The sequence below is a fragment of the Metopolophium dirhodum genome, chromosome 6 (assembly GCF_019925205.1).
Source record: "Metopolophium dirhodum isolate CAU chromosome 6, ASM1992520v1, whole genome shotgun sequence".
Lineage (NCBI taxonomy): Eukaryota > Metazoa > Arthropoda > Insecta > Hemiptera > Aphididae > Metopolophium > Metopolophium dirhodum.
Genome location: NC_083565.1, coordinates 37,899,681 through 37,925,878, shown reverse-complemented (window position 1 = coordinate 37,925,878; position 26,198 = coordinate 37,899,681). Strand labels below are relative to the sequence as shown.

The following is a 26,198-nucleotide window of genomic DNA, read 5'->3' as shown; positions in this document are numbered from 1 at the left end:
ACATTTTGTTTACAAACTATAAAAAATTAATCATCAGTCTCATGTGACTCCTTGGCTCACTCTATCCGGAAGGTGACACCCGGGACCGTCGAACCTGGCAAGGATACTGGAGTGGATACGTATGTGACCATACGTGCAATCATTGGCGTCGCGCGTTGAGAGGGCGGTGAGAAATCACACACGAGAACGGAAGAGCCCGTTTCAGTGCTGGTGACGGTGGACAAAAATAACGTCAACATAATATACAAACATGTACGTACACCTGACTACAGAGAGTGGTGGCGAAAACGCACACACGTAAATCGGCGACGATTTACACAGAAAGAAAAGAAAAAAAAAAATGATCTGAAAAAAATAAATGACGTGGTGCTGTTACGACAAAAAAAAGGAACTTGAGGGTACGTTATTATCAATGTATTATCAACAGAAGTGACAGTGCGTAACACACACTTGGTATTGGTTAAAAGCAGTGTAACGAAAGCATGACGTGAACGTGAACTAAAGACGGCTCTACAGGTGCAGTAGTTCTCCACCAATATTTCTTCGACGTTGATAGGCATGTATCCAACAGACCTGTTCATTAATTGTTAAAAATTGTGGTTCAGTCGATACGTTGGGAAAATGTGTAGGTACTGATGCTGTGAATAATCTATTTAAATTGACTAAATATCAACCTCATCACATATGAGACCCACGAGAAGCCACTGGGATACAGTAGCATCATATATATTCAATAATATTCTATATTATAGATCCAGCCAAATATAATTTTATTTACCATATTATAATAACAAACTAGACAAAAAAAAATGAAGATATTTTAGTCGTTTATAGTGCCTTACTACATGTTTCTTTTATATGCAAATAGAAAATTAATTTTGTATCAAATACAATACATATGTCACTCTAATCTAATCTTAATTATTAACTATATATCAAATAAAAATTAATTATTAAAGTCAATCCTCAAAAAAAAAAAAAAATAAAATCATATTACATTATATTCTCTATTTTATATTTAGTATCATTATAAATATATTTAGATAATTCTTATGTAGTTAAGTTATATAATAATATAATTTTTTTATTAGTGTAACATGCCGATATAATTTAATTAGTTCAATATTCATAATATGAAGCTGTATGTTTATCTAAAAAATAAAATTAATTAACAGTTGATTTAATGTACTTATTTTAATTATGGACTAAATACATAATATTATAGTAGCAATTGATAGTTTACTTGCGTATATATATAAGTTACCTGCAATATACTTTCTCCTAAATGCCAATTATTCCGCCTAAATTAAACAACTTCCGTCTATTTTACAAGACGTCCCCTTAAATTACAAGACATCCAACTAAATTCAAAGACTTCCCACTAAATTAATAGTATTCGCTTTAATTTCCTCGTATTCCGACTAAATTCAAAAACTTCTCACAAAAATACAAGTCTTCCCACTACATTAATAGACATTCTCCTAAATGCCAAGTCTTCCGACTGCATCCAAAGACTTCCGTCTATATTACAAGACTTTTCACTAATTTACACGCCTTCCCACTAAATTACAAGACTTCCGGGGTATATAGATAGATCACCTCCTCGCATTACACCCTGAGCAACGTTATATAACGGCTAAAGATCTATCAAATTGGCGGCCAAACTGTCCTTATGGATCTACCGGCCCCTAACACTAACAACAACAACATCAGCAACAACAACAACAACATCTCCCCTCTTTCTGAAAACTGCTTTTTTCAGAGCCAACTGACCCGGGATCTAGGCCCTCAGTTAAGAGTCCTACAATTAAATTTAGAAGGTATTAGTCGGGACAAGAGTGAGTATCTATCCAAATTTGCATGGGAAAATAACATTTCGGTCCTACTTCTAACGCAGATCAATAACAACAAAGAAGATCTATTTCTGGATACTCTTTAGCGGCCGCCACATACAATAGAAGCTATGGTACCTCTACATATATACGAAATGACATACCAGATTGGAAACACTACTTATGATCGTAGCAACATCACAGCCATCCATTTAAAATTAATGAACTAAGTATCATTAACACATACAAACCACATTTAGGTACATATCAATGTATATTTAGATCAGGGAGGTGGCAACGAGACTATAATCCAGACCTATGTTTCTCAACAAAAGACCATAAAGACCATATCATAGCAATTAGAAGTGAAATATTTAACGATTTCCCCTACAGTCATCACCTTTCAGGACAGTAAAAGTGCTTGTAATTTCTTCAACAGTATCTTTTCTGATAGAATAATGAATCTAGTTGGTACTTAGGGGGGCCAAAAGTAAAATTGTTCCTGTAGTTTTCAAAAGTGCCGTAAACAACGGGTATTTTTACGTGAAAAATAAAAATTACGAAAATTCGCAAATTATTTTGAGTTAGAAGTTCATAAAACATTTTGATTTTAAATCTAAGATTTGAAAATATAATAAGAAATTCTTCATAAGTTTGTCTACCTTTATCAAAAAAAAAAAAAATACCTAGAAGAAATCAAATTAAAATTTTATGAGCTTGGAATTCAAATTTTTACAACATTGGATATTCACTTGATTTCTCATGTAGCGATTTTTTTATTTTGTTGTAATTCAAAAATTAGTAACTGTAGATACATGAACATTTCACTGAATGTTTATTTTATCAATTCTTATACTTGATAAAATTTTCAAAATATTTTGACTTGTTTTGAGCTGTTTAAGGACAATTTCATATTTAAATTTATTTAGTTTTTTTTTTTTTCTATGAATATCAATAAAGTGTTATCTGTTGGGCCAAAAGTGTGAAAATTTAATACAAGGCTCCTGATGTGTTGTTACAATAGCAGTTGAATAATATTAAAAATACATTGGTACAATTTTTTTTATAAGCATTTAAAGATCAAATTTTGACAAGATTTATCAAATTTAAAATTGAATAATTATTTTGTAGTTGAAAATGTATAAAATGGTTAACTTTTATAACTAAGGATTGAACATTTAAAATAAGATTTCACGTATGTAGATAATTCTGTTAACAAAAAAACTAAAAAATACATAAACAGAGTTTATTTTTATAGTTATTTGATTTTTTAAGTTCAAATCTGGACGAAATTACATATAAAAAAAGGTGGATAAGTGGATGTCGCTCTGCTGTACGGTAGGTTACAAGTGGGTCACTGTAATGGATGGTGTTAAATTTGAATTCAATGATATAAAATCATTGTATAAGGAAAATGATTCTGAGCGAAAACGGTTAGTCAGCCTATGATTTTACCAAGTATATTTGATGATATTATTGTGAATAAAGTAATTTATATATAACCTATTTACGTGGAGCCTTGTTTTAAATTTTCAATCCTTAGCCATAAATTTTTAACTACAAAATAATTAATAAATTATAAATTTGATACATTTTGTCAAAATTTGAACTTTAAATGCTTATAAAAAAAAATTGTGCCTATGTATTTTTAATATTTTGCAACTGCTATTAGAACGATATATCAGGAGCCTTATATTACATTTTCACGCTTTTTTACCCAACAAATAAAAATTTATTGATATTTATAGAAAAAAAAACTAAAAAAAATGAAAACTGACAATGTCCGTAAACAGCTCAAAAAGAGTCAAAATATTTTCAACATTTTATGGTGTATAGAAAATGCTAATATAAACATTCAGTGAAATTTTCAAGTATCTACAGTCATTCGTTTTTTAATTACAATAAAATAAGAAAATTGTTATATGAGAAATCGAGTAAATATCAAATGTTGTAAAAATATAAATTTCAGACGCTCATAAAAGTTTAATTTAAGTTTCTTCTAGACATTTTTTTTTGATAAAGGTAGACAAACTTATGAGTAATCTTATATTACATTTTCAAATCTTAGATTTAAAAATAAAAATTTTTATGAATTCTCATCAAAATAATTTGCTATTTTTCGTGATTTTTCCGTATTTTGTCAAAATTTGAACTTTAAATGCTTAAAATTAAAAACTGTGACTAAGGATTTTTAATTTTTTTCATCTGCCTTTGAAACAATAACCTAGGAGCCTTCTATTAAATTTTCAAGCTTTTTTACTCAACAGATAAAATTTTATTGATATTTATAGAAAAAAAAACTAAAAAAATTGAAAACTGACAATGGCCGTAAACAGCTCAAAAAGAGTCAAAATATTTTGTAAATTTTATGGTGTATAGAAAATGCTAATATAAACATTCAGTCAAAATTTCATGTCCCTACGGTCATTTGTTTTAGAGATACACCAAAAACCAAAATCGATTTTCTCGAAAAAATTCCCGTTTTTCCTTAATTTTTCTTTTGTTTTTCACGTCGCTTGTGAAAACTACTGGGAAATTTTTACTTTTGACCCCCCAAAGTACCAACTAGATTCACTTTCCTATCAGAAAAGTTACTATTGAAGAAAATCCAAGCACTTTTACTGTCCTAAAAGGTGATGACAGACACAAAAATAAAAAAAAAATAAAAAAAATAAAACAAATAAAAAAATTAAAAAAAAACACACATCATTGTAGAATCAATACATTCATCGCTTCGCTCAGAATCTAAAACATAGAATAACTTACTATTTTAGTTATTTTGTTGTGATTGTATAATATTATTTGTGGGTACTTGAAACTTCTAAAGTATACTATTATATATCTATGATAGTATCACGGTTGATGTAAAACGCGTTATAAGTACCTAATAGATTTTGTGATATGATTAATTTTTGAATTTATTATAGGAACATTTTTTTTTTAGTACCATAGATAAGTATAATATATGTCATATACCTAGACTGACATACCGTCTCCGCTCAGAACCGTTTATCTTATACAATGATATTTTATCATTGAATTCAAATTTAATACCATCCATTATACAGTGACCCTTTTGTAACCTACTGTACAGCAGAGCGAAATCCACTTTCCCCACTTTTTAGTTTTATTTTTACTATTTTATGTATAATTTATTATTATAATATCATTTATAATAAATTATTCATGACTTCTTATAACAAAATTTCAAAATTATCATACAGAAAATTATATATAGTTTCGGTGGCGGGGGGGGGGGGGGGGGGTTTGTTATATAAATAATTTGCTTAGGGTTTGAAAGATTCTCGCCACGCCACTGCCGATAATGACATTAAAATCTACGGGCCGATATCCCTACTGACTAGTGATTTATCACTAAACTCCTACGGATTATACCATGCAAAACAATAAGTGGTATCATGCATTTTGAGCAATCGATTTATCACAGTAGTTATAGGTGATAGAAAAAGTATGCAAAAAACCCTAAACAAGGACCTGCTACAAGACTCTGTTTTAGCTCCCCTACTATTCAACTTATACACGAGTGACCCAATACCAAGTCCAATACCACGTTGAATAAATTTATTTACCCAGACGAAATAGCCCTCCTATTTCATAAAAAATATTGTAACTTACAAGGTGCTATAAATCACAACAAAATTACAAAATTTAAATTAATTTAATTTAAATAGGTTCATTTTCTTATCATAAAAACTGGGAATCGAAAACTGATCAACTCTCATTGGAACTAGATTAATAAATCTTCCATGAGTACATAAATAATAAATATACAAAGTGTAAAGAAAGCCTGCCAAAAAAAAAACTTCTTTAATTAATTTACTCAAAAATAAATATTGATATTTAAATAAATTCTGGAAAAAAAAACTAGGTACTTGACTTCGATAAATGTATTCACCATCATATTTTTTCTTATAATAAGATAAAAAAATTGGCTTATATTAATTTTTCCAAAAAATTTAAATCAAAATGTTATACTATACGTGTAACGCATGTGACTTTAAATTATATAGTATATTTCTATATATAAAAATGGATCCCTGTATCCCTTGGTCATCGCATCACACGTGAACGGCTACACCGTGCTAGCTAATTCTTTTTTTTGTTGTGATCGTAATTATTGTCATGAGAAGGTTCTTATGTAATACAATTTTAGAAAAATCAACCGGAAAATTAGAATAATTATACAAAAAATACAACAGTAGTGCCATCTGTCCAGAAAAAAATAAACTAAATAATAAAAAAGTTAGTTTCAAATTAAAAGAAACACTTCCGTACAAAGAGCACGGGGTCCGCGATCTACCGCATGTAGATTGCCTACCTGATAATATACAACTGCAAATCAGAATTTTTATTCCGGGCTACTGAAAAGTTAAGATTATCTTTGAACACCATACACCGAGTATTAAATAACAAATTGAACAAAGTTTGAATCATAAAGAGTTGGTATATTTAGCGGGCAACGATGTGCATGGGTTGAGCTAGTAAAAAAATAAAAATAATGATAAGAAGAAAAGTTATTTTATCTGTTAGGTCTTCCTGTAACACATCCTGTATAGTATTATATAGTAGATCAATCAAATTGAACATACGCTATAAATTTATCAACTTCTTGGTGAATATTTAGTACCTAGGTAGTTTATATTATTAAAGTAATATTTACCTACTTTGCACTACTATTGTTTAAATTTTAACATCAATCTGGTCCATAAAATACGAAAATACACAATTAATTATTAAGATCCAAAACTAAAATATCTTTTACTAGTACTTACCCCTAAAATTAGGACTTTTGCTGTATTTTATACAAAACTCTGTTGTTGTTCTATAATATACTTTGAAAAAATAAAAAAATAAAAATTTAATTGGATACAATTCTTTATTTTTAGTTGAATTTAATACTATAGTACCTACCGAATCATAGTATTAGAGAATATATTATAATTTATAATATAGTAATAATACATATGTTTGTAACGTGTGAGATTTATGTTTTATTGGTTTGTAACCAGTTTAATAATTATCTACCTTTAGAACTCCTAGTATTATAATTAAGAACAAACGTTTTAAGTGGATCTGAAATGATTTGATTAAGGTTCATGTAAGTGTTTATTATTACTTTATAAATATTAAATTGTATATATCCATAGATACCTGCATTATACGCAGTAATAAAATATCCATTAATTATAAAGGCATTAAACATTCAATAATTATTATTATATATCATTGACAAAAACCACTTACAATCATTAAGTTGGCCAGTACTCAATTTCGCCACTAATATTATATCATATAAAATATGATTTTAGTATACAGTAGGTCATATAAATATATATTATTAAAGTGTTTGTAGGTATAAAATAAAACAACCGGAAGGACAGTTAGCGTTGCTTGTAACATTATTATTATGATTATTTGTAATATTTTAATAATAATATGGAAGAGATAAATTGAAAATCTGTGTATCGTACTAATTACACCATGTAGGAAGAAAACGGCACACTTACATTAAGTACATATTAGGTACAGCTGCAGATAATAATTTTGGTGTAAAAAGAGTTTTTTACAACTACCTGCTACCTACATAATTTCTCCTTCTACTATTTTTAGTAAGTATGACCGTTATATTACTAAGAAATTATACTACAAAAATACAGTTTATTATACCATCTCATAGTGAATTAATTCCCTTTTCGCTGATGCAGAATTATAATAATAAAATATATAAAGTAATCAAATGTAATATTATATTATAACTATGTGATAGTACGTCAGTAAGTATCAATTTGCACCGTAACAATCTAGATATCACTCTACGTATTATCATTAATGCATAATTTTTTAAATGATTAATGTGTATTTGTGTTTGTATTAGGTACCTACTAAATATTCTTATACATTTATCTTTTAATCATCTATAAGCACAGTACCTTAGAATTGAAATTTTTTTTTTTATATAAGATATATCTAACTATTAATTTAAACTTACTCAATGCACTTATTTTGCCTTGAAATATATCATCTGTACCCTTTTGAACGAAATCGTATACTATAAAAATATAAATTTTTATATTTTTCATACATTTAATTTTGTTACTGTTTTTATATTTCAATATAGGTACTCAATGATCAACTGCACGTACTCGGAATCACAACAGAAAAATCATGTTATAATATTTTAAGTATTAATTTATCATGATGCAATGTAGTAGGACCAGTGATGTAAAAATACCATATTTTTTTTTCAATAGTATAATACGTGTATTACACATAATATATTGTACGTGTATAATACAGTATTTTACAAAAATCGTATGGCGTTTGGATTAATGTTAAATATGAGTATATAGCTACCAGAGTGCAATAATAATATTGCAGTTTATTGATGAATAATGATACAATTTGATTATTAAATTATGTAATGTCAGTCTGGTAATAAATTAATAACTAATAGTAAGTATATGGAAATAGATTAGTTCTAAGTTTTGAATAGGTATTGGGTTTTAATATTTTCATTAATTTTAATGAGTACCTATGTAATTATTTAATTAGTAAGTGTTTACTGTGGCTACTGGCTACACAACTAATAAGTGTAGACCCAAAATACTATAGTTTCAATAAAAACAAAACAACTTTATTGTAAAATACAGAAACATAAATTAATAACTTTTTGAAACAATTTATCAGAAAAATATTAATAATTAAATATAAAATATACTTAATTAGTAATCACCATCATTACTCTTTTGTAATTTTAGATTGTGCTTAACATACACTAGTTTAGAAGCTATCTCTGTTGTTAATATATTCTTTTTAGCTATATTTCACTAGTCCATAAGTTGATAATGATCTCTCTGTCGAAGCTGAAGTAGGTGGACATTGTCAAATTTCCGATGCAACTTTTGCCAAATTTGTAGATGAGCAAATTCCATTCCACCTTGTTATTATGTTCACATGATTACCATCAGTTTTAGTATTTAGACAATTCCATGCAAAATCTCTGACCTATTATGTACTGCGTATATTTTATCTTTATTATTGATCTACCATTTATCACTGATTTTTTTTTATACCATTTGTATTGTATTTTTTTATACATGACGTATAATACGCTAGTATAATACAATATTATACAATTTGCACTATACAATTTACTTCACTGAGTAGGACCCTCAGTTTTCTCCTTGGAATTAAACTATGAATCATTTCTGTACAAGACAACTTTCTATTCTACACTAAAACCAATATACACTGGCAAAAGTTCAATTATTAAAAAAGAAGCTCCAACCGTTCCCTTGAGGAGATGTTAAGAATTTTCATTATTTTTACAGCATTAAAATCGAACCATCTAAAGTCACAATCTTGTCACAACGGAGGGTCTTATAATGATTTTTTATTGACTGACTGGAACAACCTTAATTATTATTATTATTATCATATTATTATAGATGCAATAAACACAATACACGTTTTTAAACATTAAAATATAACAATTTTTATAACGAGACATGTCAACTTACCGAATTCTCTTATTAAATTATCAACTCCTTCATCTGTTATAAACTGGTCATCTATAAAAAAAGAAACTCTATTATTTGTAAATTTAAGTTTATTATTGTTTTTGTTGAAGTACAGAAGTTAAAGGTAAATAATAATAAGATCGGATATACATAATATAATGATAAGTACAATGATATGATGTACAATAGTGTTATGAGGCGTAATATAAATCAACGACTATTTATACCCAGCTACACTACACAGGACATATTATTATATGCTTTTGTATTATAAAAATGTCTGCTGAACTACAATGTGAATATATTACATATACACTACATTATATAGGGTGCTTTGTTTGTATTTCCAACAGTTTTTATACTTCAATATAATCCGCTACAAATACTTGTGTACGTTATTACAACATATATATATAGATAATCATATTTTACAATTGTTTACTTTGTACATATATAAATTTATATTCCATATATAAAATTTTGTGACCAAGAATCCGCTCCATTGGGGTCTTTTACTTCTTTAATTTTATCTGGAATTGGTAAATGAAAATTGCCATCAAGTCTAACCTCACTAGTTGGTATTTTTGCAACTTTACCTCTTTTCTTTTTTTCTTTGAACTCTTCTTCATTACTTATGAATGTGGACCTTCCTCTTTTTGGAGTTTGAAATTGCCCGACTTTTGTTATACAAGTAGCACTATCAATCCTAAATGCTTTAAGTTTCATTGGAGCATTATTACCATTTTCTTTTTGTACTCTTTTATACAATAACCAAGCAGTGATTATTGTCATATCTAGCATATGATAAAAAAGCCACATATACCACTTTTTGGTTCTCATGGTAATTTTATGTCGCCCAATCAAACTATCCAATAAATCAACGCCACCCATAAAACAGTTATATTCAATTAGTAAAGCTGGGCATTTAACTTCAATATTTTGTTTTTTTTCCTATCAAAACGCTTCACCTTTGTGTGTGAAAGTGATCCACAATAGTTTGAAAGTAAGGAGACATTTTTGTTATCTTTCCATGTAACTGAACTTATATTTGTATTTTTGTTTGTAGCCATATACTCAAAAGAACTTCCTCTTTTGCATTTATTTAGCATATTATCTGATGGTATTCTTGAATTGGGTTTTTGATTTTTCCGAACTGTCCCCAATGAATTAATATCATTTTGATTTAAATAATCTATAAGTTCTATAGTTGTGTAATAGTTATTTTATTTATTAATACGGACAAAAGTCCAATTCACAATATATTTGTATAGATAACAATAAAATAATATCATTTAAAATAATAAAATATAACATAATAATAGATGAAACGATTAATATATAGAATAATAGGAATAATAATAATAATAATAATAATAATAATGATTATAATAATAAAAATAATATATGGGTGTAAGCTTATCATTTATTATCTTAGAAAATATTTTTGGGAGAATAGAAATTATTGATATGGGACGGTAGTTTGAGATAAATGATTTGTTACCTTTTTTGAGAATTGGATTAATATAGGCGGATTACCAAGACGATGGAAATGAGCCACTATTTAAACAAGAATTAAAGAGATATGTGATAGGTGATATCAAAATATACCCGATGATTAACATTTGTAGGAACCTGTCTGGTTAACCGAACAACAACATTTACACTAACCCCTAAATCAAGTTCATTTGGCAGTCTATTTTTTGGTGAATTTTCTCTACCAGTTTAGATTTCAAATTTATGAGCAAACCCGTTTACATCACAAAGCATAAAAAGCTTATAGCCCCACTTGTGAGGCTTCATCGGCATATATTGTTTGAGATACATTCTTGCTTTAGTAGCACACTGTTGTTCATCTACACAAAGATGCCTACTAAAAGGTATACTTTGGTACTTATGATTTAAGGGATCAATAACTGGACGGATTTTACGTAGACGATCATTGTCAGCATGATCTTTAGGTAACATTGTAAAATTATCATTAAAATGCAAATACCGACGAATTTTTTCAAAATTATTTAAACTCATAGTATCTGCTATTGGATCAAATCTCAATTCTTGGCTCCAATAATCTCTAATTCTCGACATATGAACTACTGAAGTGAAAACGCAAATACCTAAATATTTTTGAATGTTTTTTTTGGTAAAAACATCATCATTAGAAAACAAACTTATTTGTGCCACAATTAAGTCTAATAATTTTTCATCGAAGAAATAATTGTAACATGACAATGGTGTAGATAAATCTGTGAATTAACTTGGCAGTTGTTTATCGTTAAATTGTATAAGTGGTTCATTTATTATAAATTTTCTTTTCTTCGTGGTCTAGTAGACCAGCTCTCTTTTGTTGTTGATCAACATGTATAGGGTGAATATTATTATATATAATAATATTATTAAAAGTGGCGATACAGGTAAATCTTTGGTAATATTTTGACTATTATCTTGCACTTGTGTTTGAAAATTATTTGTTGAATTATGAACAATATCAGAACAATCGTAAATAAAAAAACTAGGATCAAGTGATATAAGTCCTTGGAGTAAATGATAAGTAAATACGAGTAATTGGGCAGAAACTCCATACAAAACATCTATCATTTTATTTTAGACTCTCGAATAATAATGTATTTCACGCACTCTCTCTCTCTTCAGTTTTTTTTTTAAAGGCCATTGAGGCCCATTACCGCAACACAAACTTGCTTCCATTTGTCTCTGTCTTGTGCTATTGTTTCTCCATCTCGTATTCCAATCTCTGCTAAATTCTTCTCCACTTTGTCGATCCACCTTTGTTTCGGCCTGCCAAGTGGTCTTTTCCCCTGGGGTTTCCATTTTAAAACTTCTTTCATAAGATCATTTGACCTCCATACATGACCGGCCCATGCCATTCTCCTATTTTTTAATACTGCTACTATGTCTGGCTCTTTATATAACTGTTTTATTTCTATATTGTTTCTTTTCTCATATTGTCGTGTCATGCTATTTATTTTTGGCCCAAATATTCTTCTTAATATTCTTCTTTCGAGTATTGCTAATTTGTCTTCGTCTCCTTTAGTCGTTGGCCATGTTTCACACGCATATAGAAGGACTGGTCTGATAATTACCTTGTATATTGTAATTTTTGATTTGAGTGATACCTGTTTTGATTTTAGTATACTCGTTACTCCGTAATAGCATTTATTTGCTGCAGTTAGTCTTATTTTAATTTCATCGTGATTATTATTTTTGCTATTTATTGTAACACCCAGGTATTTAAAATTTTGCACTCTTTCAAATTTATAATTCTCAACTTCTAAATTTTCCTCGTGATTTTCTCGCCTAGATATTACCATATATTTGGTTTTCCCTTCGTTTATTTGTAATCCAATGTCTTTGCTGTTTATTATTAGTTCTTTGGTTCCTGCTTTGACTTCTTGACTGTCTGATCCCAATATGATAATATCGTCTGCGTACGCTAGTACTCCGCATTGTCTTCTGTTCTCTTCTAAGTTTACCCCACCATATTTTTCCTGAGTTTTTCTAACTACCATTTCTAAAGCTATATTAAAGAGTATTGGGGATAGGGCATCTCCCTGTCGAAGTCCAGTCTTTACTTCGAATTCATCTGATATATGTTGATTGAATCTAACTTTACATCTGGTTTTATTCATACATAATTTGATCATTTTCACTATCTTAGCTGGTATCCCAAAGGTTATAAGTGTGTCCCATAGTACTTCTCTATTAATTGAATCATAAGCCTGTTTTTAGTCAATAAATAGTAGATGTAGATCATTGTCGAATTCATAATGTTTCTCAACTAGTTGTTTAACAGTGAAAATGTGATCTATGGTGGATTTACCACTCATAAAACCACATTGGTAGTCTCCAATGATATCTTTTATGTAAGGTTTTATTCTGTTTAGTATGAGACCTGACAATACTTTGTACATTGTATTTAGCAACGATATTCCTCGGTAATTTTGGTAGCTTGACCTGTCTCCCTTTTTATAAATTGGACATATTATTGCTAGTTGCCATTCTTTTGGTATTTCTTCTTTATGCCATACATCCCTGATTAATTTCCCTACTTCTCTTATTAGTTCCTCACCACCATACTTTAAGAGTTCTGAAGCTAAGCCATCTTCACCTGGCGATTTATTGTTTTTAAGTGTGTTTATGGTCATTCTGACTTCGTCATCCGTTGGTTCTACGTCTTCAGGTTCTGCTGTATAGTACTCAATTTGCGTATGGTCTTGGTGCGTTTGTGGGTTGAGTAGTTCCTCGAACACTTTTCCAAACTGTTTTGCAATTTCTTCTCCTTCTGTTACAAGTTCTCCATTTTCTTCTTTCATTATTTCTGTTCTGGGGTTATACCCCGTTTTTAATTCTTTTGTTTGTTTGAAGAAGAGTTTCGGGTTCGTCCTGTTGTCTTCAATCTGTTTTATTCTTTCCTTTTCCCATAATCGTTTTTCCCTTCTTATTATACGTTTAGCTTCTCTAAGATTCTGGGCAAAATTGTTATTGTTTTCTGTGTTTGGGTTTGTAAGCATCAATGATCTCGCTTTATCCCTTTCTTCAATTGCGCTTTGACACTTATCGTTAAACCATTTATGCTTTTGTACTTTTTTCTTTTTTCCTAGGTGTTCCAAAGCAGTTGTTTTTATTATTCCCTCTAATTTTTTCCAATGGGTTTCAATATTTTCTGCCTCTATTCCGTCCTTTAATTTGTTCTTTAGTTTATTTTTGTATTCTTTTAACATTTCAGAGTTTTTTATGTTATCTATATCAACTTTTTCTTCTATTATTATTCTTTTTCTCCATTTGCGAGGTAGTTTAATTTGTATTTTTGCTTTAACTAAGAAGTGGTCTGACTGAGCAGACACTCCACGATGGCTCCTGACATCTTCTATAATATTGTTTATCTTCAAATCTGTCATGATATGATCAATTTGGTTTTTGGTACTACCTCCGGGTGAGACCCATGTTTCTTTATGGATGTTTTTGTGTGGGAAACACGTGCTACTTATCCTTAGTCCTTTAGAGATTGCAAAGTTTATTAGCCGGTTTCCATTTTCATTAGAATGAGTTTGGAGGTTTTCTTTTCCTATTTTTGGTCTATACATTTCTTCTTTACCTATTTTAGCGTTGAAATCTCCAAGGATAATCTTCGGTTGGCTTTTGGCAATTGATTCGAATATCGTGTTCAGGTCTTCATAAAAAGCTTCTTTCTCGTCTTGTTGCTTGTCTTCTGTAGGTGCATAGCCATTTATCAATATTAAATTCATATGTTTACATTCAACTTGGATATAACATAGTCTGTCATTATACGGCTCAAATCTTTTTATGTATGGTAAGTATTCATTGCTAACAATAAATCCTACTCCTCGCTCATGTCTTTGTCCACCACTATAAAAGATAGTATGTTTTTTTGATTTTTTGTATTATTTCACGCACATTTGTTATAACTTATAAGTGATTAAATTAATATTCTAAGAAATAAATAATGATTAATATGATATTCCGACTTCGTTTGAGTTACATTATTTCACGTATTATGCCAATGTTAATTTCAGTACGATGGTTTACCACACTTCCCAAGTATCATAATATAACAATTACAATAGGAACTATGTAATAGGAGATAGGTATGAATTTAGGGATCGCTCTACGTATTATGTATCATTAATAAAGATTTTAATATATGATAAGTACGTATTTTATTTGTACCTATTACCTATTGTAATATTATTTATCGTCTATATGTAAGCAATGATGATAACTTGTAATGTATACTTACTGTTAAGAGTTGGTACAATGTCTCTGTTTTCAAGTGTTACGGTATGGATATCATATGATGTATCTATAAAAGGAAAAATTATATTACACGTAAATCTCAGTTCGTTATTGGTTTTTTTTATGATATTCAACAAAGTTTGCAAATTAATTATTAGTCAATCTAAATGAAACATTTTTTTAAGAATCATAACTAAATATCTCTTAGCGGTGATATAAACATATGTAGTCAGTGGCAACACAAATCTGCTTATAATTATGGATGTTATTTTAAATAGTTAACTCGCATGTGTAATACATATTATACAATATTATATCAAATTCTCATTGAACAATTCACTTATTATAGATACTAAACAAATTATCGTACACATGATGTTCAGGACACTCAACCATACTAATAGAAGTTCATAAATTAATTACTAAATAGAAATTAAACTATGAATCAATTGTGTACTAATTAGCTTCCTATTGTAGACTAAAACCAATAGACAGTGTCAACAAAAGTGAATTAAGATTAGCTACAGGAGCCTTCCAAATTTGTATCATATAAATGAATCTGATGAACCTGTACCTACTCTAAAATGGAATGCCGTGTTTGTAATACCTATTTCAATTTTCAATATACTTATTCATCAACAGTCAACATATGCATTATAAAATATTTAAATATCACATTATAAATAACTAATATACCTAATGTATACTTACAAAATTGAGTCAATACTACTTTAAATGTACTATTAGGCGATCTCTGCAAGTCTATGAAAAGATAAATTATTATATTACACAATACACATATGTTTATCTCAGATTGTTACTGTTTTTTATTTCATTCTAATCAACTACACAAACTTGTGAACGCAATTACAACATAAAGATATGTATAATTAAGTCTGGCTATCAAATGTCTAGATAAGTCATTGATATGTTTTAATGTGTAAAATCTCAAAAAAGATCTTTGAAAATTATATAAATAGTTTTTTAAGAATCACTGATTATGTTTGCGTACCTTTATGTATAAGTGGATGTATATTGTATGGACTGTTTGTTAAATACAAAAAACCAGTGGCAAACGTACAGGATAATATTATACTATTCTTCTTTTGTACAAACTCTTCATATATTTTATAATATTAATTGTGTGCGTCGTCTTTGTATCGAGGGCAATAAGTGCAATCAGTTGGTCGAGACGAGTGATGGCTGTACCATACCGTAACGGTGGACAGATACAGCCAACACTTACAGTTTTCTAACAAAGTTAGTCATAATAAATTAGTGCTTTGTATTAGTTTAAAAAATGAACGTACCAGGTATTCCTTTTATAAGTCCATTTTCAAACAATTGCCCTATAAAAGTTTCGATTGTAAATAACAGCAAAACAATTTAATTAAACAATTCATCCGTACGCCTGTGTCTATTGACTAATTTTATGTTTTTCATTTTGAACCGGCGAAGTCAGGTGGAAGAAAATGGATCTTGGTCCACCCAAAGTTAAATAAAAGGTTATTATATCTAAAGGTTCTTTGTGACTTGAATGGTGTTCATAGCCTACCATTTTGTAGATCACGTGTTATTTTTTTCAGCTTACGAAAAATGAATTTTATTTTTGGTTTAATTTAATTGTTGCTACTAGTCACATATTATATTAATACTATAATTGAAAGAAATATGGAATATACGTTTGATTACAAATATATTAGTTTAATCTTTATAAAAACAATTCATCCGTACGCCTGTGCCTGTTGACTAATTTTATGTTTTTCGTTTTGAACAGGCCAAGTCAAGAGGAGAATGGATGTCGGTCCATCCGAAGTTAAATAATGTTATATCTATGGATTCCTTGTAGTATGAAGGGTGTTGGTCTTTTGTATAAAGTAAACTTTCCAAAATGTTCAAGATACAAATATTATCAAAAAAATATAATGTTTTTTAAATTATATTTTCGGTTTGAAAATTAATACCGTTATCCAATATTTTTTTTTTCAATTTTTACCGGTTTATACCAGTTTTATAAAATCGGTTTTGAAACTGATTTCAAGCCCTGTTTTTAATTTCTCCGAAGACGCCTCTATCTTATATATTACTCTAATTATACGCCTATAATATGATATGACAATTTAAAACAATTTATTGTATTTTTCCAATTTGTTCAGTTAGTTCTATGGCTTTCAGGATCGCTAGTGCCTCGATGGTGAAAATATAATTAATCTCCAGTGAAGAGAACTTGAAGGTTTTTTCATCAGTAATTATTATAGCTAGTCCTGTTTTGACGTTGGATTTTGATCCATCGGTGTATATAATTTTGTAATTACAGAAATTCTAAAGTATAATGTCATTAAAATGTTTAGGGATTTCGAACGGCTCTATGTTTTGGATTTCTTGGATCATTGAGGTGTTGATGTTTATGTTCATTTTCCAAGGAGGGTAAATATAGGGAACAGGGGAGAGCAGTTTAGGCATTTCTAACCACTGTGTGACAGGGAGTTATAAGACCATTCTCTCGGGGGTTTTTACACCTTTAGCCATCTGTCGCGAGGGCGGCTCCTTCACGCCTTTGGGTGACGCGGAAACATCCCTCCGACGGGTTACGTCAGGGCGCCCTGGCGCCAGGCTGACGGTCCCCCACCGGCTGCTCTCGTTCGAGATAGATCGGTGGGTTTCGTATAACCGCGTCGGCGAGCGCTGGATTCGACCCAGTCAAATAGCTCCCATTCTACTAAAGCGCTACTTCCACAGTCTTCGCGAGGCCATCCACATAAGTCACGGTCGCGCGGCCAGCGAGCGCGAGCACGCGAGGAACCTGCGCGCGTCGGCCGGACGCACGCCACAAAGCTCGATGGGCACTGATACCGTTCGGGCGTTAGCTAAGTCGGGTTTTCAGTAGGGCTCTCCCATCGACCCACGAAATGAGATTTATGGATCCGTTATCCAGAGTACTCACAACGACTCTTTTCCCACTAGCATCGGCATCGGGACAGTTCTTACGCTGACGCGATGCGACCTTTTTTGAGTGGTACGGTTTTCTTTTGCCGGGTGCCGTGTCTGTACCGAATGTTCGGGTTTGAGTGCTTGTCTGTGGGTGTCCCCCAGCCGGACTTCCACCTCGCACGTGTTCGCACACGAGTTGGTCGGGCCCGTGTGCTCTCAGTCAGGTTCATGCTAGAAGCACCAGCGCTCCCACGGAGGTCCGCGTCTGCTTCACTCGTCATGCTCTGGCGCCTCTCGCCCAAGCCCACTGGTTTGTCGCAGTTGGTATAGTTCCCCCACTTGGGTAGATGGTCCCGTGCGAAAAAGGAAGGTGCCCTCCATCACCTCGGTCGTCCTTATTCGGGGACCCACGTCGAGGTCTTTTGACGTGCCTATCAGGTCTTCCCTTCCTCAGTGCGTTAATACCCCTGGAACACGGTTATTGGTTTTTTCCGTGAGTCCGCGCTCTGCGATTCAGTCCGCTCCGATTGCTTGCACCTTGAGCGCGGAGCTTTTTCGTAGCTGACGGTCGGGCAGTCGTATGTGTAAGCAGATGCTCTGCGATCCTTGAGGACCTGCGTTTAACAAGCTGCCCATCTCTGGGGTATACTGTTGGAGTGGCTGGTCTGCTGAAAACTGCCTAGCCAGTCCTCTTTTCCTTCATTGATGACCCTTCCCCGTCACCACCGGTAAGTCTCTGAGACCACCTCCAGGTGCTTCCTATTACCCCGGGAAGCTCGGTTTGGAGATGCGCCCTCCACTGGCGTTGAGATCGGAACGGGGTCCTCAGGTGACCCGGGGGTGCGAAGACGCCTTCTGGCCGTTCGTCATTCGCCCAGTCCTGTACCGAGGCAGGACATCGTCAGCCGCGGTCTCAATCCCGCGGCTCTTTTTTGCTCGATTTTTGCTTGTGCACAATCATGAGTAAGCTTTTCGTGAGTGCGCTCGAGGGTGTAGCCTTGTTCGGGCGCCCCCCGCTTTCCTACCCATTTCAGACCTTTTGAGACTTAGCGTGATCTAAACCACCGGGTTGCCACCCTGGAAGGTACAGGTGGCCCAGGGAACTCGGAGATCCTTGGTCATTTCGCTAGCACCAAGCATGACCTGTCCCGAGCCCTTGTGATTGCAGTTCAGTTAACTCGAAGCTCTAGGGCTAGCTTCGTTAAGACCGTACCACGCCTGCCCCTTTCCCGGACCAGATTAGTCAGCCAGTCTCTCAACGTGACTCGTCTTGGCACGGTCGGTAGCAGGTGTGTACTTGTACTGGTCAGTCTACCCGCCTGACTCGTCGTGACCCGGTTGGGCCGTCCTTGCCAGGTGGGTGGGCGTGCCAGTAAGTCTTCACGGGGTTACCTCGATGCCCTTTCAGCAACCTAGGTCAGACCGCTCCAGGCGCCCGCCAGCCCCTCCCCGACCGGCGTGTGCTTCACCCGTAAGGGCGCGGGAACACCGGCCCGGTCGCGGTGTAACCAGCAGTCCCCTAGACCTGCCCTTGCTCTGCCGCCTTCAGAGTTCTGGTGGACTCGTGTTGTTTGTAACGGTCGGTTTCCACGCAGCAACGGGGGATCCAAGCCCGTCGTCGCCGTCGTCACCGCAGTTTCTTTAGCTGTTCTTACGGCGACGATGGGCCTTAGCACCCGTTCCCTCGCTTCCGCCTAACGTTACTAAGATGTTACCTGCCCGTAGATCAGGTATGTGGTTCCTGGCTCCGCCCACTCTTCGGTGGTTTCAGTCTTACGGTAGCAAATTGTGCTTATTTTGACGACAAACTGTGTTTGCCGGGCCCAGCGGGGCTGGTGCGTTCAAGGTTTTGCCACTGATGGCGCCCTGCCGTCGAGGTTGTTTCCGGCGCACAACATCGGAGTCCTCCTTCCAAAGCTGGGTCATTTGCAAACAATTGACTGAATCCAGATCACCGCCCCTCCACCGACCAGGTCGCCAGTACGCCTTCCCATCCACTCGGTTTGATCTCTCCCGCCAGGAACGCATCTTTGCTCATAGCTAATGCGAACCATCTATCGGTCAAGGTACTCATGAGAGATTTTCGGAGAAGTAATCATCCGACGCGACGCCTTAAGCATATAGGAGCTAGCGTCGGCCTTCTGTGATTCTCATCTCACGCACTTCAGCGAGACGTTCGTCAGAGACGCCGTGATTGGATCTCGTGTCACCGGTTGATTCACGTAATCAATCGTAAATGGGACGGTGGCACGGTGTTAGCAAACTTTATAAGTCAGTATCCATCCGCCGGCGACGTGGACGCCCTGGCCTTCGGCAAGCGCCGCGGTCTGTCAGCCCCGCGACGCCCAGCGAAACTCACAAGCCTCACCTCCTTGGATGTGGTTTCGCTAGATAGCAGTTTAGGCAGTGGTGTATTTGTTGTGTCTAGCCATCTTTTAATTCGTGTAGACATTGGCTGATTTTTTTTTAGGTGCAATGAAGGAGGTGAAGTGTTGAAAAGGTATGGTGATATAGCATTGTCCTTATCGGCTAGTCTTTTAAGTGCAAATTTATGGATGAACATGTTTCGTCTTATTTCGAGTGGCGGTGTATTTGCTTAACATAGGATGCTAATGGTATGGAGCTGGTTTTAAAGGCGTCAATACTCAGTCAGATGCCTTAGTTGTGGATTGGATCTTATGATTTTAAAATTGATTCAGGGGCTGCTCCGTAAATTATGGAACCATAATCGATGACGGATAGTACTAGACTTATATATGTTCTCATTATGATGATGCTGTTTGTACCCCATGCTCGATTGGAAATGGCTCTGATTACATTTAGTCTTAATTTTAACTTAGTTTTTAAACATTTTATGTGTTTGGACCAATTTAGTTGATTGTTTAGGTTTAATCCTAACATTATTAAGTTGTTTGTGGGTGGAATTAGAATATTGTTCATGTTTCTTTGAGATGGAGTTATATTTGTTTTGTATGAGAATTGAATACTTTTAGATTTTTCTGGGCCAAATTTGAAGCCCGTAGATTTTTCCCATTTGCTGATTTCATTGATGGCGTTTTCCATGATTGTTTTTGATGTGTTTATATTTCATCATTTGCAGTAAATAGTACTATCGTCGGCAAACATAGCAGTTTTGAACGGTGAAGGTATTATACTTGGAAGTTCGTTAATAGCTATTATAAAGAGGGTGACACTTAAACTTGATCCATGGGGTATGCCGTTTTGGAGATTATGGTTACTGGAATGGGTTTCGTTTAGTTTCACCGAGACGGATCGTTTTAATAGAAAATTTGAGATACAGGCGAGTGTATTGCCATTAATTTTATTTTTTTTTTGAGTATATCTAGTATTCGATGGCACCAAATCATACCGTAAGCTTTTTCAATGTCAAGTAAAGTTAATAGTACGTATTGTTTGATGTTGAAGGATGAGTATATGTCTTCTGTTATTATAGTTAAAGCATTTATGGTGGACTTATTCCTTTGGAAACCAAATTGTTGGTTGCTGATAAAATTTGTTTGTTTTAAAGTCCAATACAATCTTTTGCTAAAAATTTTTTCCAGCAATTTGCTTAGGGTGCATATTAAAGATATTGGCCGGTAAGATGTAACTTCGTGTCGATCTTTGTTAGGTTTAAGTATTGGTATAATAATGGCTAGTTTCCAAGAAGTAGGGAAAGTCGTCTTCTCCCATATTAAGTTGAAGATTTTTAGTAGTATAGAGATGGCACTGTTAGGGAGTTGTTTAATAAATATGTATGGTATTTCATCATGGCCTGTGCTGTTTTTTGAATTGCATTTACAGAGTGCATCATAGAGTTCCTGTACATTGATTGGTATGTTTATTTGATGGTTTTCATCCTTTGAAAATGTAATTGGAGTATCTGTTTAATTTTTTGATTTTGAGTTTCTAAATTCAGGGGAATAATTTTCATCACTGCTATTTTTTTCAAAGATTTCAGCAAGGGCTTCAGCTTTTTTTAGAGAGGAGTAATATGTTTTGTCTCCTTTTGTCAGTGTTTGGGGGGTATCATTGAATTGTATGCCTTCTATTTATCGTATTTTTTCCATGTTTCTTTAATAGGTGTATTGGGGGTTAGATCATTTATAAGTTTTTTCCAAGATTCAGTTTTTTGATGTTTTATAATTCTTCTTGATAGGGCTTTGGCTTTTTTTAAATTTATGTGGTCAGGGATTGTTTTGGTTTTTTTATATCTGTTGAGTGCTTCTTTGTAGTTTTTTATAGCATTATTACATTCTTTGGACCACCAACGGACGGGAGTTTTTTTGGGGTTTATTATTGTTTTTCTAATGGATTTATGGGCTGCTTCAGTTATGATTGAAGTGAATTGTTTTACAATTACATCAATGTCATCTGTATTTAATTCGTTGTTAAGAATTTGGTTTTCTGACATAGTTTTGTCTATTATGTCTGAATAGAGCGTCCAGTTTGGATTTCTTAGGTTCCATTTGTTTGTGTTGAAGGGGGTCTGGCGGTTATTTCTATGGTGTATTTTAATTAATATTGGCCAATGATCGCTATTAAAAAATTCTATCTTGACTTCCCAAGAGAGGTATGGGGAGATTGACGAAGAGACTAAGGATAGGTCGATCGCTGAAAAGGTTCCTTTGGACGAATTTTGACGAGTAAAGGTTCCATTGTTGAGGAGTGTAATATTTTCATCATCTATGATTTTCTCAATAATTTTTCCTCTAGGATCGGTGTGATTACATCCCCAATTTGTATTTCAACTGTTAAAATCACCGACCATTATGTAAGGTGAGGGTAGTTGCTTTATTATATTAATAATTTGTTGGTAAGAAAAAACTATACTGGCAGGTAAATATATATTGCATATGGTTATTTCATGGTGTAGCTGTATTCATGTTGCAATTACTTCAACTTCTGAGTTGATAGATATTGGTGATGATTTTATATTATTTTTAACTAGGATAGCTACTACCCCACTATCGCGGTTTGGGTTTGTTTGTCTTTCCTTGAAATATCCTTGATAGTTCTTCACAGTTGCATTGTGGTTAGGTTTTAAATTTGTTTCTTGGAGACATATAATACTAGGTTTTAAATTATTTACTAAAAGTTTTAGGTCAATTATTTTACTGTAAAAACCATTTAGGTTCCATTATATTACTGAATTAATTTATCATGTTTGATATGTTATAAGCTTTATGTGAGTTTAGAGAAATTATTAGGAAGATTGGAGGTGGGTCTTTAATTTTTTTGGTAATTTTCATAGGCGAGTCTTTAGGATTCGGTCCGTTATAAATACCGTGTTTACTATTTCAATTATAGTGATTGGATTTTGTATATCACAGTATTGTATGACTGTTTCAATTATATTGTTGTGCATTTTCAATCATATCTTTGAATTAAATGAATGAGATTGAACGTGTTTTTCTTTCAAAAATTTTTTCTGCGGGTTTTAGGCTTATATTCAGGCTAGCGATGAAATGTTCTAGAGAAGGGGTTCTCTTTCGTTTTTTTTGTTGTTTTTTTGTTGATTTTACTATCCAATCTGAGTTATCATTTTCACTTATATCTTGTGAGGTATGATCTTGATATTGAGAAGACGTTTGAGGTTTTGTTATTCGGAGAAATAGGAAGAGGGGGGGTAGGTTTGATGTAGAAGGCGCCGGTCTTTTTATCCCCATGGGTGGTGTAATGTATAATTCAATATTGTTAATATCTTCATTTAATTAGAAGTTAAATATAGTTAAATATAGAAGGTTTTGCACACATAATGAGTTTCAAAACACAAATTTTTATTACACATATTATTTTAAAATCAAAATTACAGACTAACAAACTTTTATAATAAATACTGTAGAAATATGATTTCGTTAAGCGAAACTTAATGTATTTATAAGAGCAATATGTTGTGTATATTGTAAAGTAAAATCAAATTACTTACTATTGCATTTGACCGCAAGTAAAAATTCTAAATAAGTAAATATAATATAAAAAATGTATTTGGTACGAGGGCAAGATAATTAGTGTTGAGTTTATCTAGATAAATATTATTTTATCTTTTATCTTATCTAGATAAATAGATATTATTCATTTAAACAGTTATCTGAGATAAAAACCACCGTTATCTAGATGAATTTATCCAGATGATTTAATTTATTAAACGGCTTTTATTTATTATAATTTATAGGTGGACAGTTAAATAATTTATTAAGTAGGTTGTATTTACTAATAACTATCGACATTTTCGATAACGTACTATTAAGTTATTCTATATTGCTACGAGTCTACGGAAAGTGCCATACTCCAATATAAAAAAATTATCCGATAATTTATCGAGATAAAAATAAATTTTGTTCATCTTTATCTAGATAAATAAATAATTTAGTTATCTTTATCTAGATAAACTATATTTATCCCGGCTCAACAATGAAAATAAATTACATCTAAGAGAAATTCACAACCGCTGACAAACGCATATGAGTGGTACACTCTAGACATACCTATTGTGTTTTTAACATAACAATTATTTTCATTATTAACATAGTTATTGATTAGCCTAACTACTTGCTTTAAATTTAAAATATCAATATATAGGTAGGCATTTGTTTCAGAATAATATTCTTACCGTTAAGTTTGTTTTTGTGTCAATCAAAATTAAAAACAGAAAAATAGTTCTGTAGAACATAAATTTGCCATTAAAATATATCTACGTTTGTAAAACAAGGGGGATCATATGGTTATGGCAAAGATACTCCTAATTATTAATATGACAATGGTAATTGTTCTAATCGAGAAATTATCACAATACTATGATAGAGGTACTTTTATAATTTAGGATCATAATAAATTACATATTTAAACAAATTGAATACAATATGTCTACTATAATGCCTAATGGTCATAAGCCATAATTCATAGCTTCTAGCTGCCAATTTAAATCTTAATTTTGGTGTAAAAAAAAAGTATAATATTGGGCATGTTTATAGATATTGATTTTTTTTTTGTGTTAAAAGTATAATGTAATAAGAAATCGTATTTTATTTGATAATACGTGTTGATTACTATTTCATTAAAAAAACACTATATTTATGAATTCAAATTGCAATTATCTGCTTGAAAATATGAATAAGCAGATTATCACAGAATTCGTCTCAATATTATGTAATAAAAAAAATTATAATATACTCACTTGCTTTACGAGCTTCTTCACCTGCCGCATCTATATTTCCAATAATATAAACCATAAAACATAAAGTTAGCTTAATAATAATATGTTTGACCATGTTTGTAGGTACCAACAATAATTGGATAATAACGTTAGCGGTGAATAACACAAAATACAAATGATATTATAGTTATCCAACAACGATATATAAAGGGTTTTTCTGCAAATACGAAACAAAAATGTGTATTTTGTAGAATGCAACAGAATAAAACATTTTGTAAAATAATGGCAAACAAATAATATTTTGTTGTTTACATAATATGCACAGTACAGTTGTGTAGAAGTCGACCGTTCGTCGTAGCTAAGAAGTGTAACTTGTAGACGGTGATCGATATTGTAAAATGTCGAAACGAAAGAAAAATAATTAAACCCGGTTTTCGGCTAAATATGTTTTGTTTTTTGGTTGTGACTAAAACAAACCAGGTTTTAAAACTCGTATAAACCGTTAAAAACCGAAATCAAAAACAAAATCAAAACCGAAACCGAAAAAAATAGGATACCATTAGGTATTATAATTTCAAACCAAAACAAAAAAAAAAAATAGTAAATATTTTAGTATAAAAACTCAGAATCGAGACCGAAAATAATTTAAAACCAGTATTAAATTCAAAATTGAAACTGGTAAAAATTGGATATCAATATAATTATAATTTAGACCAAAACGATTTTTTTTTTTTAATTCTTTGGTCGAAATGAAAATTAATACAGTAAAACAATAATAGTACGAAGTAATACAGTAATAATAATAATGACAATAGTTTTTGATTTCCAACAACATTACAATATTATTTTGTAAGGATTTGGGCTTTTTAGTTCCACAAAAACTACCCACGAAGAAAGGGGAACACTTTCCTCGTGACCTGTGAGCCGCGCCGCGTAAGACCCGAGGGTCAAGTTGGTGGAACTCACAGG

General features: G+C 32.3%; 1 protein-coding gene across 10 annotated transcripts; it reads right to left on the bottom strand.

The window, feature by feature from the left end:
* Positions 1-685: 685 nt before the first annotated feature.
* On the bottom strand, positions 686-25,420 carry LOC132947135 (uncharacterized). 10 transcript variants are annotated; one of them, XR_009664839.1, is made up of 13 exons: positions 25,251-25,419; positions 24,003-24,029; positions 16,453-16,491; positions 15,854-15,904; positions 15,147-15,209; positions 9,374-9,424; positions 7,843-7,902; positions 7,098-7,130; positions 6,879-6,926; positions 6,626-6,685; positions 6,518-6,551; positions 1,244-5,474; positions 779-1,151 (listed from the first exon to the last, which is right to left on the bottom strand). XR_009664839.1 is itself a non-coding variant. In XM_061017338.1 (12 exons), the coding sequence occupies exons 1-11, from the start codon at positions 25,342-25,344 to the stop codon at positions 6,547-6,549; spliced, it is 531 nt and encodes a 176-aa protein (XP_060873321.1). In that variant the 5' UTR covers positions 25,345-25,419; the 3' UTR covers positions 686-1,151; positions 6,518-6,546. The 10 variants fall into 10 exon arrangements, 9 of the variants coding, with proteins under 9 accessions (XP_060873321.1, XP_060873325.1, XP_060873323.1 ...); XM_061017338.1 differs by lacking the exon at positions 1,244-5,474 and having other exon boundaries at positions 686-1,151; XM_061017342.1 differs by lacking the exon at positions 1,244-5,474 and having other exon boundaries at positions 6,514-6,551; positions 6,626-6,667; positions 25,251-25,420.
* Positions 25,421-26,198: the final 778 nt, after the last annotated feature.

Coding starts and splice junctions, on each gene's coding strand:
- LOC132947135 (XM_061017338.1), bottom strand. CDS start 25,344: ATGGTCAAACATATTATTATTAAGCTAACTTTATGTTTTATGGTTTAT. Junction 24,030..25,250: donor TGAAGAAGCTCGTAAAGCAA/GTGAGTATATTA, acceptor TTACTTATTTAG/AATTTTTACTTGCGGTCAAA. Junction 6,686..6,878: donor TAATACTAGGAGTTCTAAAG/GTAGATAATTAT, acceptor ATTTTTTCAAAG/TATATTATAGAACAACAACA.